This window comes from Marmota flaviventris, chromosome 2 (assembly GCF_047511675.1).
Source record: "Marmota flaviventris isolate mMarFla1 chromosome 2, mMarFla1.hap1, whole genome shotgun sequence".
In the NCBI taxonomy this organism is placed as follows: domain Eukaryota; kingdom Metazoa; phylum Chordata; class Mammalia; order Rodentia; family Sciuridae; genus Marmota; species Marmota flaviventris.
The window spans coordinates 42,605,379-42,623,940 of record NC_092499.1 but is presented as its reverse complement, the minus strand read 5'-3'; the positions used below and the strand labels follow the sequence as shown (position 1 = coordinate 42,623,940).

The following is an 18,562-nucleotide window of genomic DNA, read 5'->3' as shown; positions in this document are numbered from 1 at the left end:
CAGATTGCTTTCCTACAGAATTCTACCAAACGTTTAAGGAATAAACAACATCAAATCTATCCAGTCTTCCAAAATATACCAAAAGAAAATGAAGTTTAATTCATATTTTTACCCTATTCTAAAAGTACCTCAAAGTGGAGGGAGGAGAAGGGAGGGGAGATGGGTGTAGGAAAGAGGATAGAAAGAGATGGACATCATTACCCTAGTACATGTATGATTGCATTAATGGTACATCTATACAACCAGAGAATTGAAATATGGTGCTCCATTTGTGTATGATGAATTGAAATGCTTTCTACTATCATGTACAACTAAGTAGAACAAATAATAAATAAATAAAGTTTTAAAAAGTACTCAAAGTGGGTTAAAGACCTAAACATAAAACCCAAACCAATAATATTTATAGAATAAAACACAAGAGAAAATCTGTGTTACCTTAGGATGCAAAGATTTGTTAGAAACACTTGGTGGATTGGATTTCATGTAAATTAAGAACTTAAAAAAAAACTTAAGGAAATGAAAAGATAAGCCATGAACTCGAGTCTGTGAACATCCAGAATATTTAAAGAGCTCTAGAAATTCAATAAGAAAGCAAATTGCTCAATTTAGAAGATGGACAAGAGTTGATCAGACACTGTGTGTGCATGTGTGTGTGGCAAGTAAGTAAATAAAAAGATACTGTACATCATTAGTCATTAGAGAAATGAAAATTAAAACCTTGCGATATCAATATATTTCTATTAAAATTTATCAAGCAGCAACAATTGATATTAGTAAGTGCTGTCAAGGATGCAGAACTGGAACCCTCATATGTTTCCAGTGGAATGCAAAATGGAATGGTCATTTGAACATGGCATGACAATGTCTTTTAAATATATCCAGATGGCTGCCATACACCCCAGAAAAATAAAAACCTATGTTCACACAAAAACCTCTATATGGACATCTGTAGAAGCTTTATTTGTAATAGTCAAAAAACTGGAACTAATTCAAATATCCCTCAGTTGATAAATGGATACAAATACTGTTGAAAATTCATCCAATGAAACTCTCAGCAATAAAACTAAATGGGCTGATGGTAACTTACAGTGACATTGACATTTCTCAAACTTATTAGGCTAAGTGAAAAAAAAGGCAGAGTCAAATTTATGAATTATATGATCATGCTTACCTGATACCCTTGTAAATGCTGAAATATGCATACAGAAAAAGGTTGCCAGGAGCTAGGGAAAAGTTTGCCATGTGAGTGGTTGACCCCTTTCCCAGGACACAGTGAAAATTTTTTAGTGGTGGAACTGTTCTATATTTTGATTATAGTATGTATAATATACATATTATACAATATAATACACACACATATACATGGCATATGGTTGTAACATGTTTTTCAAAACTCGCAGAATTACAAACTAAAAAGAATTTATTGTATTAGTTATACCTTAACACCATTTACAATAGTTGAAATATTAAATATTTAGAGATAAATTAACAAATATGTCAAACTAGAAAATACCAAAAACAACATAACACGAGTGTGATTAAAGCAGACCTAATAATTAGACAGGTATATCTTTATATATTGTTAAAATACAGATATTTCAAAATTCACCTATGGATCAATGCATCATTGGAAAAAAAAATCACAGTAGGTCTTTTTTTATTAGAAAGTTCAAAATGTTTATAAAATGTATAAAGAAACTCAGAGCACATATATATCCAAAATAATCTTCAAAGAAAAATTTGGAAGATTTACACTACATGAGTTCTCAATTTAACATAAAACTATAATAATAGATGCAATGTGGTATTGGCATGAACATAGATATGCACTAATCTGCAGCTATTAGGTACTTACACAAAGAAATGAGAACCTGAAACACTGAAAACACTGAAACACTTGCATATAAATGTCTATAACATTTTTTATTTATAGAAGCCCGAAATTTGAGAGAAGCCAGATGTTTATATGTATGTGATGGGATACTTATGCTAGATTCATTTACTATAATACTAATAAGTTATAAAAAGAGACAGATATACAGTGCAGTGTGTGTGAATAAATCTCAAGACTATTATAATGAGCAAAATAAACCAGCCAGAAAAGAGTAGGTAGAGTATACTGTGGGTTGACTTACATGAATCTATAGTAGGCAAAATAATCTGTGATGAAAGAAAGTGGATCTGTATTTGGGGTTTAACATCCTGGGTAAAATCTATGACAGTAAAACTTTTGGGGTTGATGAACATATTTCATGGTTTGATTGTCATTTTGGTTTCATGGGTATTAATGTTCATCAAATCTTATGTCCATTTTATTTCATGTAAATTTTTCTTCAATAAAGTTGATTTTAAAATAGAAGATGAATTATCTATCATTTTTAAGATTGAAGAAATGGCATTTTAGTTTTTCTTTGTTTCCTTGTGCTCTACTAATATTATTGGAGACATTTGAGAAAAAGTGAGCTAATTTTTTTTTTTAATTAGCACAGTGGAAGCAGTGACATCATTTCAGCTGTTGTGTTTATTTTAGGCAAGTCAACTTTGCTAAGAGACATGCAAAAGTAGTTTTAAGCCTAGTCATCAGCACAGACTCTTAAGAGCAAGGGAGTGTTCTGAATATATTTATTTTTAATTCATACAAAGTAGCTCACATGAATGTAGCCCCTAATTTTATGAATAAGAAAAAGAAGGAGGAATTTACAATATATTGCATTTATCTTTAGAAGGTAGTAGATTCTGGATATTTCTCCCTGACTCTAGGAGAAAATCTGCATACATTGATGTGTCCGACCTATCACCAATTTCAGGATCAAGAAAGACCATTTTCTCTTTTCCCACCAAATTACAAACATCAGTGTATAAAAAGTAACGATTCTCAAAAATTGTGTGAGAGAGTCATATGCAAGAAGAGAATCCTTTTCAAGTTCCAAATTAGTCTTTGTTGTTTGTTTTAATGAAAAGACTCCATGAGGGGGTATATGGACCCTCTCTCACACTGCTCATGAGACTAAATTTGCAAAATGCAGGAAAACTAAATGGTATGTGGTAAGGGCAATAGCAGAAGGGGAAGTGGGGTTGTCTTCTCAGTTGCTCTCCTAAGTAAAAAGGTCTAGATACCCCTTTTGCCCTCACACACATATTTAGATTTATTGAGTCATCTCTTATTCTTGGATATGTCAAAACAGACCAACCACTATTTTTTTTTCAAATAAATTGCCACAGTGATGTGTAATAGAATTGTAATAAACTGACTCCCATTTTTATGATATTGGCTGCTACAGACTATGAAAATATACACTTCTGGGGCTGGAGCTGGGGCTCAGCTGTAGCACACTTGCCTAGCATGTGTGAGGCACTGGGTTTGATTCTCAGCACCACATATAAATAAAAAAAAAAATCAATAAAGGTCTATCAACAACTAAAAAAATTAAAATAAAAAATAAAATGCACACTTTTTCTCAATTATATTTGTTAACCAGTTCACTGGAGAAAATTCTTTGAATCTTGTTTTATATTCTCCTGTTTTCTTGCTCTTTAATTAGAAAACCACTTGGTCATTATTGTCCTTATGATTTCTTCTCTCCTAATTTGGAATCTTGTCACCATCAACTCTGCCATCTGAATTTTTAAAATGCTCGATCCTAATTAGCCTGTATTTGTGCCCTGACACTTGTTTATTTTGTTTTTATTTTACAACAAAATATTTTCAAGGATTTTGATGTTTCAACTATTGTGGTATTTTTATTTTCAGTTCCCTGAATGTGGTTTCTATGGAATGTACGATAAGATCCTACTTTTTCGCCATGACCCTACCTCTGAAAACATCCTTCAGCTGGTGAAAACAGCTAATGACATCCAGGAAGGTGATCTTATTGAAGTGGTCCTGTCAGGTAGGATGCCTGTTCTCTGTCTGTAAATCAGTAATTGGTATGTGAAGAATTCTTGGGCATGTTTTTCAGGCAACATAGAAAGTATATCAAACTGCTGGGCCCCAGTGGGAGATTTTGGGGGCTCTATTTACTTTCATTTACTTTATATAAACTTTCAAAATTATTTTGATAAAGCTATAAAAGATTTCCCTTGAATTGGCTTTGTCCATACCCAAACTGTCTCCATCTCTTCTCTTCACTTCTTGCTCTCTCTAAGGTCCCAATATCCAAGAAATAACAACATAACTAAGAAGCCATAAGTCCAGTAGCTGTGAGATAAGCCTAGACCAAAGGAGAAACCAAAGGGCAGGCGTTAGGTCAGGTTGAGTCTTACAGGTGATGCTGGTTAATTTCACCCCGAGAAATGGCTGTTTCCCTCAATCTGTATTTAGAGTTCTTCTTAAGGATATAGAAGTTGGTAATTGGTCTGTGCCTTTTGATACAGAAGTTGGAAAATGGATTTATATAACTTAAAACAAACCAAAAAAAAAAAAAGCACCAAAGAACAGCTGCAGTAGGGATCCTTACAGTGATGGCCAGTGCAAAGATGATGACTATAGTCAGATTTTTATTGCATATTTTGTTAAAAATAGAGTCAGTATTGAGGAACTCATATTATTGCTCCTGTCTCCTCTGATCTTCGTTGCTTGCTGTCTCTTTGACTAAAGAAAAGATTCTAGACTTCATTTCCACCAGTTCTTCAGTTGTTCAGAGCCTGCACTGGGTGCACTGATCCTCATTCTAAAGTATCTCTGTTTTTTTTTATTTTGCTTTGATTCTGTCCAGTTCAGTTTACGTCCCTGTTGATTCTCTTCATTTTCATTGTGTGAGGTCCCAGGATTGCCACGTTTTCATTGTGTACTTGTATCCTTTAAAACAAATGTTTTTGCATTTTCCTGTTATTTATAGGGCTGCCACTTACTAAATCAACAAACCCAAAAAGCAAAAGCTTTGATAGTTTTTAATTAAATTTTTTGAAGAAGTTTCTTGCTGTTCTGGGCTTTCGCATTTCTTTCTCTTTGGTGCTTTTGACATTTGCTTATTGCACCTGGCCTCTCAAAATTAGTGACTAGACATGCTGTTTTCTATGTTTCCTGTTTCTGAACACTAGGGGCTGCCTGAAATAAATTATTCAGGAAAATCATGCACTGGATCTATTCTTGCCATAATTCATATGAATCTCATAGACAGGCTGCATTGCAAATAGTGTAATGTGTTTTATGAGTGCTTTTTCCCTGTGGCAATGTCCAGAAATACATGAAGAATTTAAAAATCATATTTCTAAATTTATTTTTCTTTTCCATTTTACTTTATTTTTCTTCCCATTTTACTTTATTATCAAATGCTTCATGTTACTAACAGACAGATTGAATGCAACCTGTGTGGGGGTGTTTGTGTAGGGGAGGGCAGCCTTGCATGCTGCCACATGAGTGAGTCAGACCTGCTCTTCTCCACAGTGACCTGACACAGCCCTGGAGTGTTCCCACACTGCAGGAGGAACAGTGTCCTGCTTTTCCTCTGCCATCTTTGTAAACTAAGCACCTCACTGTGTTTATACTCTGCTGCTTTTGCCATCTTACTCTCCATCTCTCCGTTCTCTCTGGCCAATTGCTGAGAGGGCATTTAAGAGCAATCCTTCCTTTCACCTGCTCTCCTAGCACCAGGCTCAGCAAGGGCTCCCTGGCCTGATTTCTTGTTATCACTTAGAGTAGCTGTGTTGAACCACATAATCTCAGTCCTGCAATGCTGCTGAATCCTTCAATTATTCAGTTGTTATATATGCATGTGTGTGTTTATCTGTTTATATGTAGGTTCTCTATGTCATATATATAAACACACACATGCATATGTATGTATAAAATGTGTGTGTGGATTTAAGTCTCTTGTATTTACCTGTAACCGTTATTGGCAGCTCTGGTCTCCTAACCCCTTCCCATTCTAATGCTTAGCTCCCATTCTAATGTTTAGCTTTTTTCCCCATGCCCTTCATATTACAATACTGTTTCTTTCTCAGACCTCTTTCTCTTTTCCTAACTTGTGTAGGTTTTGAATCGCTTATAACCAAACACCTGCTATTTCTTCCTTCTGTCTTCTGTCTTGCTTGCAAAATGGCTCTCTGGGCTCTCTGAAGATGACACTGCATTCCCTCCAATGCAGGAGAATTTGCCTTCTATTTTCCTCTGTTCTTGGGTGAAGAGTTGAATGAAATGAACCTCTTCTCACTCCCCAGTGCCATTTGGGTTATTTTCTGTACCATCCTCTCTCTAATCCAAAGATATCTACCTAATTATGTCAGCCTCTTAATAACATTTCATTGAGGTGACTATTTCCTTGAAGACTTATTTCCATTTATGACCATGGCAACAGCTGATGTCTGACTCCGAATCTTCCTTTCCCCTTTATGCATCCTGGTGTGGACAAAATGCACGTCTACTGTATACTCCTGGTATATCTTTTTGTTGTCTGCCAATCTTGTCCCATGTTTGACCTCAACTAAAACAAGGCTTCTGTTCCAAAGTTTTCACTTGGGCCCTCCCCTCCTCTCTAATTTCAGCGTGTTTATCTTGCCCATTGCTACCAAATTCATATACTTGCTCCCTGTCCTTTTCATTATGTTTTATTCACTAGTTCTGATATTCTTAATCTGTATTTTACTTTTCCTTTTTCTCTCCACTAGCATGTGGCCTCTTTTATGCAAGCCTTATACCCCTTCCATGCAACATCAATGATATCGTCTTATATCAAAGTATCTTCTTATATTCTAGCAGGTCCACTCTATCTGTCTGCAATATGAATTACTTTACCATCCACATTTGCCTTTTCTTTTCCTGAGCCTCACATAACTGTTAGACACACAGTCTCCTGCCTACTTGTCTCAAGCAGATCCAATTTTTACCTGACCTTACCATTGCTTAGCAGTCTTCTTCTCCTTCCCATTCTTTTGTTATCATAGATAGAATATCTTAATGAACTTGTATGAGTTCATTTTTTTGACTGCTATCAGATTAAAAGTTATCACATGAACAAAATTTTATAAAAATATTTGTTGTAAAGATATCATTTCTACATTATGACCTCAAAAGTAAGCTATAGTTTAAGTCTCCTTGCTATGCATCTGTTTGGCCCAGACAAGAAATTTTTATCTGTGAAGTGGGCGTTCTAATTTGAGGCAAGACACATGACACTAAGATACTTCAGGCCAGTGGGGTAAAGGAGCTTGGATCCTATGCTTCATTCTTGACCCAGTCCCTGAAGAATGGAGTACTAAGAGTGACCTGAGAATGTGCGTGGTTAAGGATTAGCTCCCCACAAACTGCACTGCTTGAGGGGAGCAGAGGAGAAAACACCAGGCATCCCCAGTGCTGCCTTTGGCTAGGTACTGTTTCCTAACAATAAACTGAGGAACTTTTCCTCTTGAAGAGTGCAATTGTACTATTAAATTTTGCATACCACAAATTTCTTTTTCCTGTCATAAATCTAATTTCACTCTGTGATTTTTACATAAACATAATCTGTTTCTCTTTATACTTAACTAATGCTTCAACAACAGGAACATCTTCTGACATAGGGCTACAATAAAAATGAGAGAAAATCTGGGAACAAAAGTACCGAGGAAAGTTAATACCTGTGCCTCTCAGACAGTATCAGGAATTTTTCCTTGCTCACGTCATATTCTGCTGAGCCCTTTCATCATTTGTTAGCTGCCTTGGGAATGAAAACCTGACCTGGATGTTCTTGCCTAATTTGCTTATTTCATTCTTTTCCATTGTTTTTGAAAACCATGGGTTGTGTGAGCTAGTACATCTACACCCAGTAAGCCAGGAAAAGATTACTCACAAATGGATGGATTGGGTTAGGGAGAAAAAAAAATTAATAGGTGTATCAATGTTCCCCACCACTACTGGCAAGCACACTTTGTCTGTTAAGCCAAGGATTAGCATTATTGCCAAGGATTCACAATATTGTGAAGAAGAAAAACACTGCAAATGGAAATCTCTTTTACCAAAGCCAAAGTCAAGTTCAAGTGTATGGTACTGGACTGTAAAATAAAGTTCATGGAATTTATCTGAATTCTTTCCCATGATGATCTCTTATCAAAGCCTGATAATTCAGCTTTAGCAAAGGAAAGGAATAACATGAATATATTTACATGATTCAACTTTTTAAATTGTTTTTGGTTTTATCTCTAATAATAATAATAATAACTGTTATTATTATTATTATTATTATTATTATTATTATTATGTGTGTGTGTCTTGTAGGTGTTTAAATAGCAAATAGACAAGGATTTCTCAAATAAAATCACCACCGTAGAACCTGAAAGTTAAATATTGTATCTTTCTTTCTTTCATTCCTGGTTGAAAAACAAAACAACAAAAACAAAAACCAGAATAAATCAAAAAAGAGCACCGTATTTTTCTTAGTTGTTTTTCATTATATATTTATAATAGATTATATTGTCTTATAACTTGCAGTTATTCATTTCTTACTGTCAAAAGGCTCATTAGAAATCTAGGAGAGCTATAGTCACCTGAGAGTGGTTATCTTTCCTTTCCTGCAGCCCAAGTCTTGCCTTATACATTGTCCAATGTGTTTGCCAAATGGTCGAGGTACATCCTGGAGGTGGCTGAAGAACTGATTTCTTGGGTGCCAAGCAATATGTAGTGCTGCTGATTTCCTCTGTGATATTGTACAACTTGCAAAACTTCTGGACTTTGGGGTTTTTTTGCTTGTGCTTTTAATCAAAAAAGATGCTTATACTGGATAATAGGATCATACAATGCTAATAATACATGGGTTCTTTTTTTCTGTCTGCAAGTAAAGTGATGTGCATAGTAATTGAGTGTGTTTTCCAGCGCCAGACCATCTGGGTTCATATTCTTTCTCTACTCTTGAATTTCTATCTTTTCCAAGACATTTAATCATTCTGTCCCAGTTTCCTCATCTGTGAAATGGAGACAACACTTGCATCTACACTGTAGGCTGTTGCAAACATTAAAATAAATGAATGCATATAAAGCACTTCAGAGTGTTTCCACACATAGCAACTGTGTAATAAATATTAGCTACGGTGATTGCTTTCCTCCTCACATTCTAAGCAGCCTTTCCCAGTGATGTTCATGGTTAGTAAACATAACACAAAAAGGAAGATTGCTCTGATAACTTTGAGAAATATAAGGCTAAATGTTGTTTAACCTGTTGGAGTCTTTAGGGCTTTGATGCATACTAATATGAATGAATGCCTTCCAAGATCACTTCTCAAATTCACTGTATCACAGGACTTTTTGTCTCCTCTGAGTACCTGTCAAGTCTTGGTTCAGCAGTCCATACTGGAGATATTCCTCTGGGTCATGACCAGGAATTAAGTTTTCTGAAACTATGTGTCCACTCTCTCTACAGAGAGGCCCCTTCCCTCTTACAGAGAGGATTTGAGCCACAGTAAAGGAGGAATTAGGAAGAAATAAATCTTTTTTTCCTATAAAATAACCAGATTTTAGAGTAGTTTATATTAAATAAATAACACTGTTTCTTACACAAGGATGTGGGGAAGTAGAAAAGTCAGATATCTGAAAAACTGTAGAATATAATTTAACTTTTTACCTCCTGCAGAGTCTTGTGGTACCAGAGCCTGAATCTAAGTGTCAGTCACTCTTCACACCACTTCAGTTGCAGTTAGCCCTTTGACCTTGAACTGGTGAACAAAAATCCTTGAGGACATGTTTGTAAGAATTTCTACTTCAGTAAGGCAATTTATGTTTCCAAGCACCATTGGTGATATTTGGAACAACAAACAACAGCAATGAGCTTTAATATTCATTCACATTATTTTTGATTACAAATTCATTGTCCTCCTGTTTCTCATAAAGGTATAAATATTTAATTCCTCTACTCAAACTGCAATCAGGTTAGGAAAACCCTGAAGGCTCTTGTTCATAGAGTTATAATCTAAAATATGAAATAAAATCATGCCACTGCTAAGCCAGGGTCCCATCATAATTTCACAGGTCTCATTAAAATAGAGATTGTGTCTTAGTTACCATATTTTTGCTCTTGCTTGGTCGCAGTACCTAAAGTATAAGACTAAAGAATATATTATAAAAGCATTCTATCAAGGCCTTTCTTTCTTTTATAAAATGTGTAAATTGTTGGTTTATATGGCATCATTTGGTTCTGTCCATTTCTCTTAGATGTAGTGCATTGCTAGGCAACGTTTCATCTCTCTATGAAATATAAATGAAAGGGGAAACCTCAAGAATAATATGTTAGAACACTGAATTATTAAGGTTGTTAAAGACTTGTCCTTTAGTTCTCAATTTATATTTCTTTGTAGTTATTTTTACACATCTAAATGTTCCAGTCTGAACATTGCCAATTCCTGTCAAACTTTAGTTACAATTATCTGTGTAGATTCATAACAATGGAAAATTTAAATGTAAGATTATATGTCTTCTTGGTGGTTCCCCCTTTTCCATAAGGGATACATTGTAAGACCCCTAGTGGATGCCTGAAGCTCTATCTATCCATATATAAGCTATGTTTCACACACACACACACACACACACACACATACATACATACCATAGGTGTATATATATGTGTGTGTGTGTGTGTGTGTATAAAGTTTGATTTATAAATTAGACATAGTAAAAGATGAACAACAATGATAGAATAATTACAGCTATATACTTTAATAAAAGTTATGTGAATGTTGTTTCTCCCTTAAAATATCTTATTGTACTGTACTTTTCCATTTTGTGATGTGAGATGATACAGTGCCTAAATAATGAGACAAAGTGAGCTGAGTGACGGAGGCATTGTGACACAGCATTAAGCTACTACATGAGACTTGAACACACCAATTGCAGTACCCTGACAGTGGACCTGATAGCCAATACTGATACTAAGGGACTAACAGACAGATGGCATGTACAATATGGATATGCTGGATAGAGGGAGGTTCAGGTCCTAAGTGGGACAGAGCAGGATGGAATGAGTTTTCATCATACTAATAAGAATGGCATGTAATTTAATATTTATAGATTATTTCTGAAAATTTTCATTTAATACTTTTGGAGCATAGTGGACTGTGAGTAACAAAATATACAGAAAACAAAACCACAGATAAGGGGACTTCTGTGCTCTTTGCTCCTGTCTGGTTCATGTCACATGTGTCCTTGGCAACTTCTTTTATTTACTGTTAATATTAATTCTCCTTCCATCCTTACCTTTCACGTTAACCAGTCTTTTGTTCTTTGTGCCACACTCAACTATTTTCATGGAGAAGAGAACACAGGGAGCACATAGGCCAAATGTTTTCATTGACCTCCCACCTTTCCACAGCTGCTACTTCATTCTGAATACAGGGCTTGGAGTACTCCTTCTTTTCATAATATTTTGGTTATTTGTCTCTGCAGAGTGGATTCTCCAGGCAAAATAGTGCATTTCTTCTCCATCTTTTCTCCTGTAAGCTCCCATAAGTGTCAAGGCAGTGGGAACATTATTTCTAGGTCAGACTAAGGAAAACTATACAGGGAAAATATGTTGGAATACTTTGATTTCATGTGAAAATCATATGCATGCTTGCCTTATGCTGCATTATATTTCTCTGGTTTTTTAATTTTGTAAAAGTAAACTATTTCTTCCTTCATGTTGTCCTTTCAGAAATAATAATGATGATTTCGATGGTGATGTAAAGACATAACATTTATGATGTGTGAGGCACTGTTGTAAGTTCTTCAAATATAATAACTGAGAAATATATATTATATTTGTTATGCTATATCTCCACACAAGTTCAGTTTCATAAATAGTTGATTTCCAGTCTAAGGCTTTGGTTTGAGTCTCAGAGCTGCCATTTATTTATTGCATAATGCTCAGTATATCACCTCATTTCTGAGTCTTGATCCATCATCTGTAAAATATCATTAAAAGTATCTCCAATCCAAGATTGAGTTGTATCTTTCATGAGGATAAATATAAAGCATTTTACAAGGTGCCCGGAGAAGTGAGGCATTCAAACCCTCTCATTCCATCGCCACCCTACTGGATTACACATTTCTTAAAATAAGAACCAAATTTTTAGGATCACATGCAATCAATATCTATCTATGGATTGAATGCATGAATAATTAATGATATGAACAAACCAGCAAACATATGACTAAGCTGGTGTTCTATACACGATATCCTAAAGATGCTGCTCTTCTATAGGATCTGTATTTCAGTACTTATTGTTGGCTCCCCTTGCCCTACTCTCTCGGTGAAATTAATATTATTATTATCAAACAACCTTTTTTCTTTTCATGGAATTTTTTATCTTATGCATGCATTTTTTTTAGAAATGACTTGTTTGTAGAAAAGCAATTTTGCTTTCAAAACATTGCAGTTTCTTTCGAAGCATTTCTCACATAAAATGAGACCTAATTCATAAAATAACAATTATTTTCCTACCTAACTCCTATGGCCATGGCTAAGTAATTCCATTTGCTATGGAACTCAATTCATTTCTCTTTTCATCAGTTTTTCCCAACTATTGCTGTTTTCTTCCTATGTATTTTTGTTTTCTTTGCATGGTGTTTCAGCAGTCACTCATTTTTGATGTACCCCTCAATGCTAACTCTCTTGACTTCATCAACTTAGTCATTGTCTCTTCCTCACGGTGGCCTCTGTGTTCCATAGCTTCATTGGTGCTCCTCAGAGGTGGCCATTTCAGAATCTGGAGGAACAAGGACTGATCCCCTGAGGTTCTGGCTGGACTTTCCTTCAGCTTTTTCTCCCTCTCCTACCCACATTGGAGCTCTGTAGCCTTATCCATCTGGCAGAACAGCTGTCTCTGCCTAAGGCTTAGCTGGCAAGACCTATAGGAAAAGATGAGTCATGTGCACCCAAACCAGGGTCTAAATCTCCATAGATCTCTGTCCATGTACATACCGAGGTTTTCAGGGAACATATCAAGCTCCACTGTTCACACAGAATTAGCCTAAGGCCTTGTTCTTCACATCTGGCAAAGGGATATCCAGCCAGAAATCAAAGTTTCTCCTCTTCTCATCAGAGTTTCTTCTCTTTTCATCTGTTACTGTGCTAATTGAGGATAGTATCTTAACTGTCATCCAGATCAACAGGAACCAAACACAAGGGCAATGAAAACCACAAACAGGGGGATTTTTCTCTGGTCACTGTGTAGCTTCCTAGGGTAGAGATTTATGGTCTTATGTACATAAAATCTTACCCTGTTAGGTCCTCAGTGATACAACAGGAACTTTGCTTATTGACAGATCTACTAGAAAAGATAGTAAAATATTAGCTGTTTTTTTATGCTTTTTAAAAATATGAATTGCTTTATAAACCACATGTAAAATATAATTCTTCCCCCTAGGTGCTGGGGATGGAACTCAGGGCCTCATACATGCTGACCACATACTTTTATCACTGAGCTCCATAGTCATTATTAATTCTTCCTTATTTATCAGGTTAATCTCTGAATTAATTGGGGCTTAATTTAAAAAAGCAAAACAAAATGAAACACTGAGGTTAAAAATGAAATTTTAATATATTAGAAATACTGAAATAGATGAGTTACAGAATCTCACAATGATAAGGAAAATGTTTTAGTCAACAATATTATCATGTAAAAAGATATTTCCTTAGGTCAGTTCTGTGAAAGAGTGACAAGGATTATTTTTGTTGTTGTTGTTGTTTTAATCTTAAAAACTTTCTACTCACTGGACAACACAAAATTCTTGTGCTCTAAATTGGAGAAAGAAAATGTTTGGGTTTTCACTTTGTCCATCTGTTATAAAGACATGAAATTGAGGCTTGGTGAGACTTGAGGCTGAGTCACATGCCGTACAGATACTCCTCAGATTCACACTATGCACTGTGGCTACCACTAACCACATTTGGCTATTTACATTCAAAGTAATTAAGATTAAACAAAGTAAAATTCAGTTCCTCAGCCATACTAGCTACATTTCAAGCTAACAGAAGCCATTTTCACTATCAAAAATGTTCTACAGGACAGATTAACTAGATCAATGAAATTTTACCCCCCAAAATACAAATCTGGATTACATTGTTTATAAACCTACACAAATACACACGCCCTACAGAAATGCTTTTACTGAAAAGATATATGATCTGACATATTGAGTGATGCTATAAATGAGACACCTGTAAAACTTGGCCACAAAGTTATATGTTGGAGAAATCTTATGGGAGAAATTTCCTACTACATTACCTTGTAACTTCCATATAGAATAAGTTTTTCAGACTTTAGTACCCCAAATAACTCTTTTTAATGAATAATTTTACTCTTATGATATATAATTTTTGCTCTTGCTCTGGACTTGGGCACTCAAATTTGAATTTATGGGTGGTTTTAATAGTGGTACAACTCAATGCTGCCCTTATTTAAATATACAAATTCTTTGTATTTGGTTCAATGTTCAATGTCTCCAGGATTTCCTATTTCTTTATCTTTTTACATTATGTACTACACAGATTATACCTTGGTGGTTAAATACACAGCTCAGGAAACAAATTTTTCAAGTTCGGTTCTCAACTGCTTCCCCCCAATACCTCCCACTCGCCAACATTTACTAGCTGTATGGCATTGGTGAAACTATTTCATGTTCTGTGCCAAAGTTTCCTCATCTTCAGACTGAGGGTTGACCATGATGAAAATATAAAGAAATCTAGAATATTGCCTAGAACAGAAGGAAAATTAGGTCACGAAGAGTATAACAGCATTCTGGTATGGTATATAGACTATTAGTTTACTTTATGAATGGTTTTGTTTCTTTGTTTTATCTCTCATTTTCCTAAAGTGTATATTATAAATTATGCTGGTTTACAAAAATATAGAATATAATAAAATGTCAATGATAGACAATGAATATTACCTAAGTTAGAAAAGACAACATTAGCTAAGCATGCAGATTCTAGAATATTTATTAAAATGCAGTCATATAACTTTATCCTCATTTCATAAGCTGATGTGAATTATATAAAAAACCTGTGTTTGAAGAACAAATCTTTGTTTGTTTGTTTGTTTAAATTCCCTAATGATGATTCTCAGGAAAATAATCTAACTGGGTTTGGGCAAAATTTACATGGTAGCATCCAGAATGCCATTTTAGGAATGTATTGTTCAAGATTAATAATAATTCTTAATATTGATCAAAATTGTCTCATGTGACATTTTATGTGGATGGTTATGAGAACATATTGGAATACCTTTTTCTTTTTGACTTATTACCTTGCAGTAGGAAAGTAGTAGTGGTAGGAGGAGAAATCCTAACATATGCTTAGTTTTCACATTCAGTTTTTCTGCCTTTTTTTTCTCAGACAGAGACACATGCACACACACACACACACACACACACACACATATATGCATACACACAAACACACTTGACAGAAGGGCCTGCAGGAGGAAAGGAAGGAAAATTAAAATAATATATATTATCAAAATCTATGCAATAAAGTCATCACAGGCTGTAGGAGAATGTCTCCTAAGTGTCTGTCTAAAGACATCGTGGACATGCATTATTTTTGCTTGAGGTAAAAGATTGAGCTTCACTTGAAAAGCTGCCAAATATCCCTTTCTGATGTCCCATGATTGGTGGTGCGTATCTCTGCCATGCCACCATCTGCCCAGCACTCTCATTCTGCTGGTTGGCATGTCACTTATTTGCTTTTAACATGCAACCCATATAAAAATCCTTCATAATCTGCCAAAATTAGAAATGCAGCTGTTTTAAGTCTTAAACAGCAAGAGCACTATTCATTATGCCAGTGTGGAGGAATAAAATAGAAAGATGTATTTGAAAAGAGCAATACTACACCAGAATATACTTATACCTCCACATTTTAAAATATTTCCAAGACACGTATAGTCTATCACCAAGTGCTGACTGCAGCCTTAAAGTCAACATAAATACACAGAATACCTCTTTTACTATATACATTTTAACATAAAAATTGGACTTTGAATCAGTTTTGATTTGTTATAAAGCAATTTTAGCCTTTCAGTTTCTAGAGAATGAAAAATTTCTGGCTAACTGTGGTATTATCTTATTCTATTTTTATTTTCTTCAGATGTTTTTTGACTTTATGATCATTATAACTTATCAATCCTGAGAACATATATCATAAAATGCTGTATAGAGAATTCTCAATGAAACCAAGCAATTGGTCCCCTGTAAGAAAAAAAAATAATAACAAAAGTGAAGGGAAAATAAAGATTTTCTGCAACATAGTAATATTTTCATACTAAAAAAACAAAAATAAAATTAAACAAAAACCTTCCCTTGTTTACTGTTGTCCATAATCGTATTATTTAGGAATGATAGAAATTAGATGACAATGAAGATCCAGTATGCATTACTCTGTCCAAAGGTATCTTATTTTCAAAGTGACATACTTTTTCTGAAACTAAGGTTGGATAATTTAAAATTGATTTACTCATCCTTTACTCTTCAATATTCATATGTCAAAGTTCTAAATTGAATTCCTTTGGTTATGTGTAAATGCTGATCCCAAGAGATGTGAATTTCACACCCTCAAAAAATAATTTTTTTGTATGTGAAAATTGACCTGTAGAAATTATTTGATTCCTCTGGAGTCAAGGCCTAAAAAGTAATAATTGAACATGACCACAAACTAGGTAAAATGGGTTTTACTTGATGTGCATTTATCTCACATCTTTAGCAAGATTCACAGTATTATGAGAACAGGGACAGTAAACTTGTTTTAAACAGGGCAATATAATTAGCTTAGTACCAGGTAGATGGTAGTCACTCTAAAAATGCTTATTTACGATTTGCACACTTTGCTCGGCAATTTAAGATCTCATATTTGGATCTTAATTTGAAGGGAAAATTTAATTTTGGGTTTTAATAGTCAATATGCTTTGAATATTCCCAGGTTAAGATGTTTTGAATCTACTTGTTTTATTTTTGCATACAATGCTTTCTAACCACTAATGAAGGGGGAAATCCATTATGCTGTTGTTCTAGTTGCTTCTTTCATTGCATCATATTGTGTTAGATCTAGTTTCTTGTGTGTGTGTGTGTGTGTGTGTGTGTGTGTGGTGCTGGGGATTGAACCCAGTGCCATGTACATGTGAGGCAGGCACTTACCAACTGAACTATATCCCCAGACCTAGATTTAGTGTAATAGCTTTGTGACTATCAGTCCCTCTCTTAATTTCCTAATATTGCAGTATAACTTTAATTCTTTGTGATTTAGGTATATAAAGTTAAAATTGTCTGTTTTGTTATACTAATTAGCATAATCCTAGGCCCTTTTACTCTTTAGAACACAGTACACTTTGTGGCATGCTATTATAATGATTACTTTTAAAGTTAATGAAGTATTTATTGATTTCTGTATTCTTAATATATTATATTTTCTTATCTAGGACAAATGGATAATGTTTATGTATTGACTCAGATAAATTCATCTTGTTGTCCGTTGAGGTTATCATCAATCTCAGTATTATCTCACATGTAAATCTCTACTCTTGTTGGTTTATACTTTTAAAAACATTTAGTGCTGAGCAGAGGTCTTGGTTTGCCATTTCTAATGACTGAAGTCTATTTTTGATGTACTGGAGTACTTAACATGCAAAACAGGTGAGATGGCACAAATGCATTTTTCTAGCTTGGAAATGAGACTGTCCTTCAGAAATGATATGAATGTAGTATGTCAGTAGTAAAACCTAATACATTTTTAAACAAACTTGTATCATAGAATAGTCTTAGGTTTACAAAGAAGTAGCAAAGATAGTTCAGAATCCAACTCTCCCACATTTGCTAATGTTCTCATCTTATTGTCATAATACATTTGTCAAAACTAAGAAATCAACATTGGTGTATGATATGAACACACCAGTTTTTCCATTAACATCCTTTTAGTGACCCAGGACCAAATCTAGAGTGCTGAATTGCATTTAGCTGTCACATCTCTTTAGTTATTTCTTGTCTGTGATAGTTTCTTGTGCTTTCATTGTCTTGAGAAATACAGTCTTGAGGAATACAGGTCATATATTCTGTAGAATGTCCTCCAATCTGGTTTATCTGATGATTTTCCTCATAATTAACCTGGGTTATGAATTTGAGGAAGGAGTAATAAAACATGAAGTGCTCTTCTTATCACATCACATCGGGGTAGACCATATCCACATATCACTGTTATTCCTGAATTTCATCACTTAGTTAAGGTCATATTTGCCAGGTTTCTCCACTGGAAAGTTATGGTTTTTCCCTTTCCCCACTTTCTACACTAAGGCTAGCCCATTCTTAACATGGAGAGGATAAGGTCCAATCCTTGGGGAGGGGTGCCTATGTATAGTAAATTAAATTCTTCTGAAAGGAAGAAGGAAGTTTTTGGGTTTTTTTTCCCCCTTTTCCATTTCTTTATTCAAAACCCAATTTAGGTCTTTGTGTTTTTTTAAAATTAATTTGACTATACAAATTCTTGTGCTGTGTCATATTAATATTCCTGAGTTTAGCTTTTCTTACTAAACAGATAAATAAAACATAAATAAATACACATTTGACTTTTTAAGAAGTAACCATGACATTAGTGAATACTAGTATAACCAACTGTGATGGTTATCTTTGTGTGTC

The 18,562-nt window shown here is 34.6% G+C and overlaps 1 protein-coding gene across 3 annotated transcripts in view; it reads left to right on the top strand.

The window, feature by feature from the left end:
- Positions 1–18,562, top strand: part of Prkd1 (protein kinase D1) — a 328,718-nt gene that overhangs the window by 189,494 nt on the left and 120,662 nt on the right. For all 3 annotated transcript variants that reach the window (XR_011706591.1, XM_027929610.3, XM_071607799.1), the window contains exon 2: positions 3,752–3,890. Coding sequence is in view for 2 of the 3 variants with exons in the window: in XM_027929610.3 (XP_027785411.2) it covers positions 3,752–3,890 (139 nt within the window). In the remaining variant the exon portion in view is untranslated. The remainder of the gene's footprint in view (positions 1–3,751; positions 3,891–18,562) is intronic.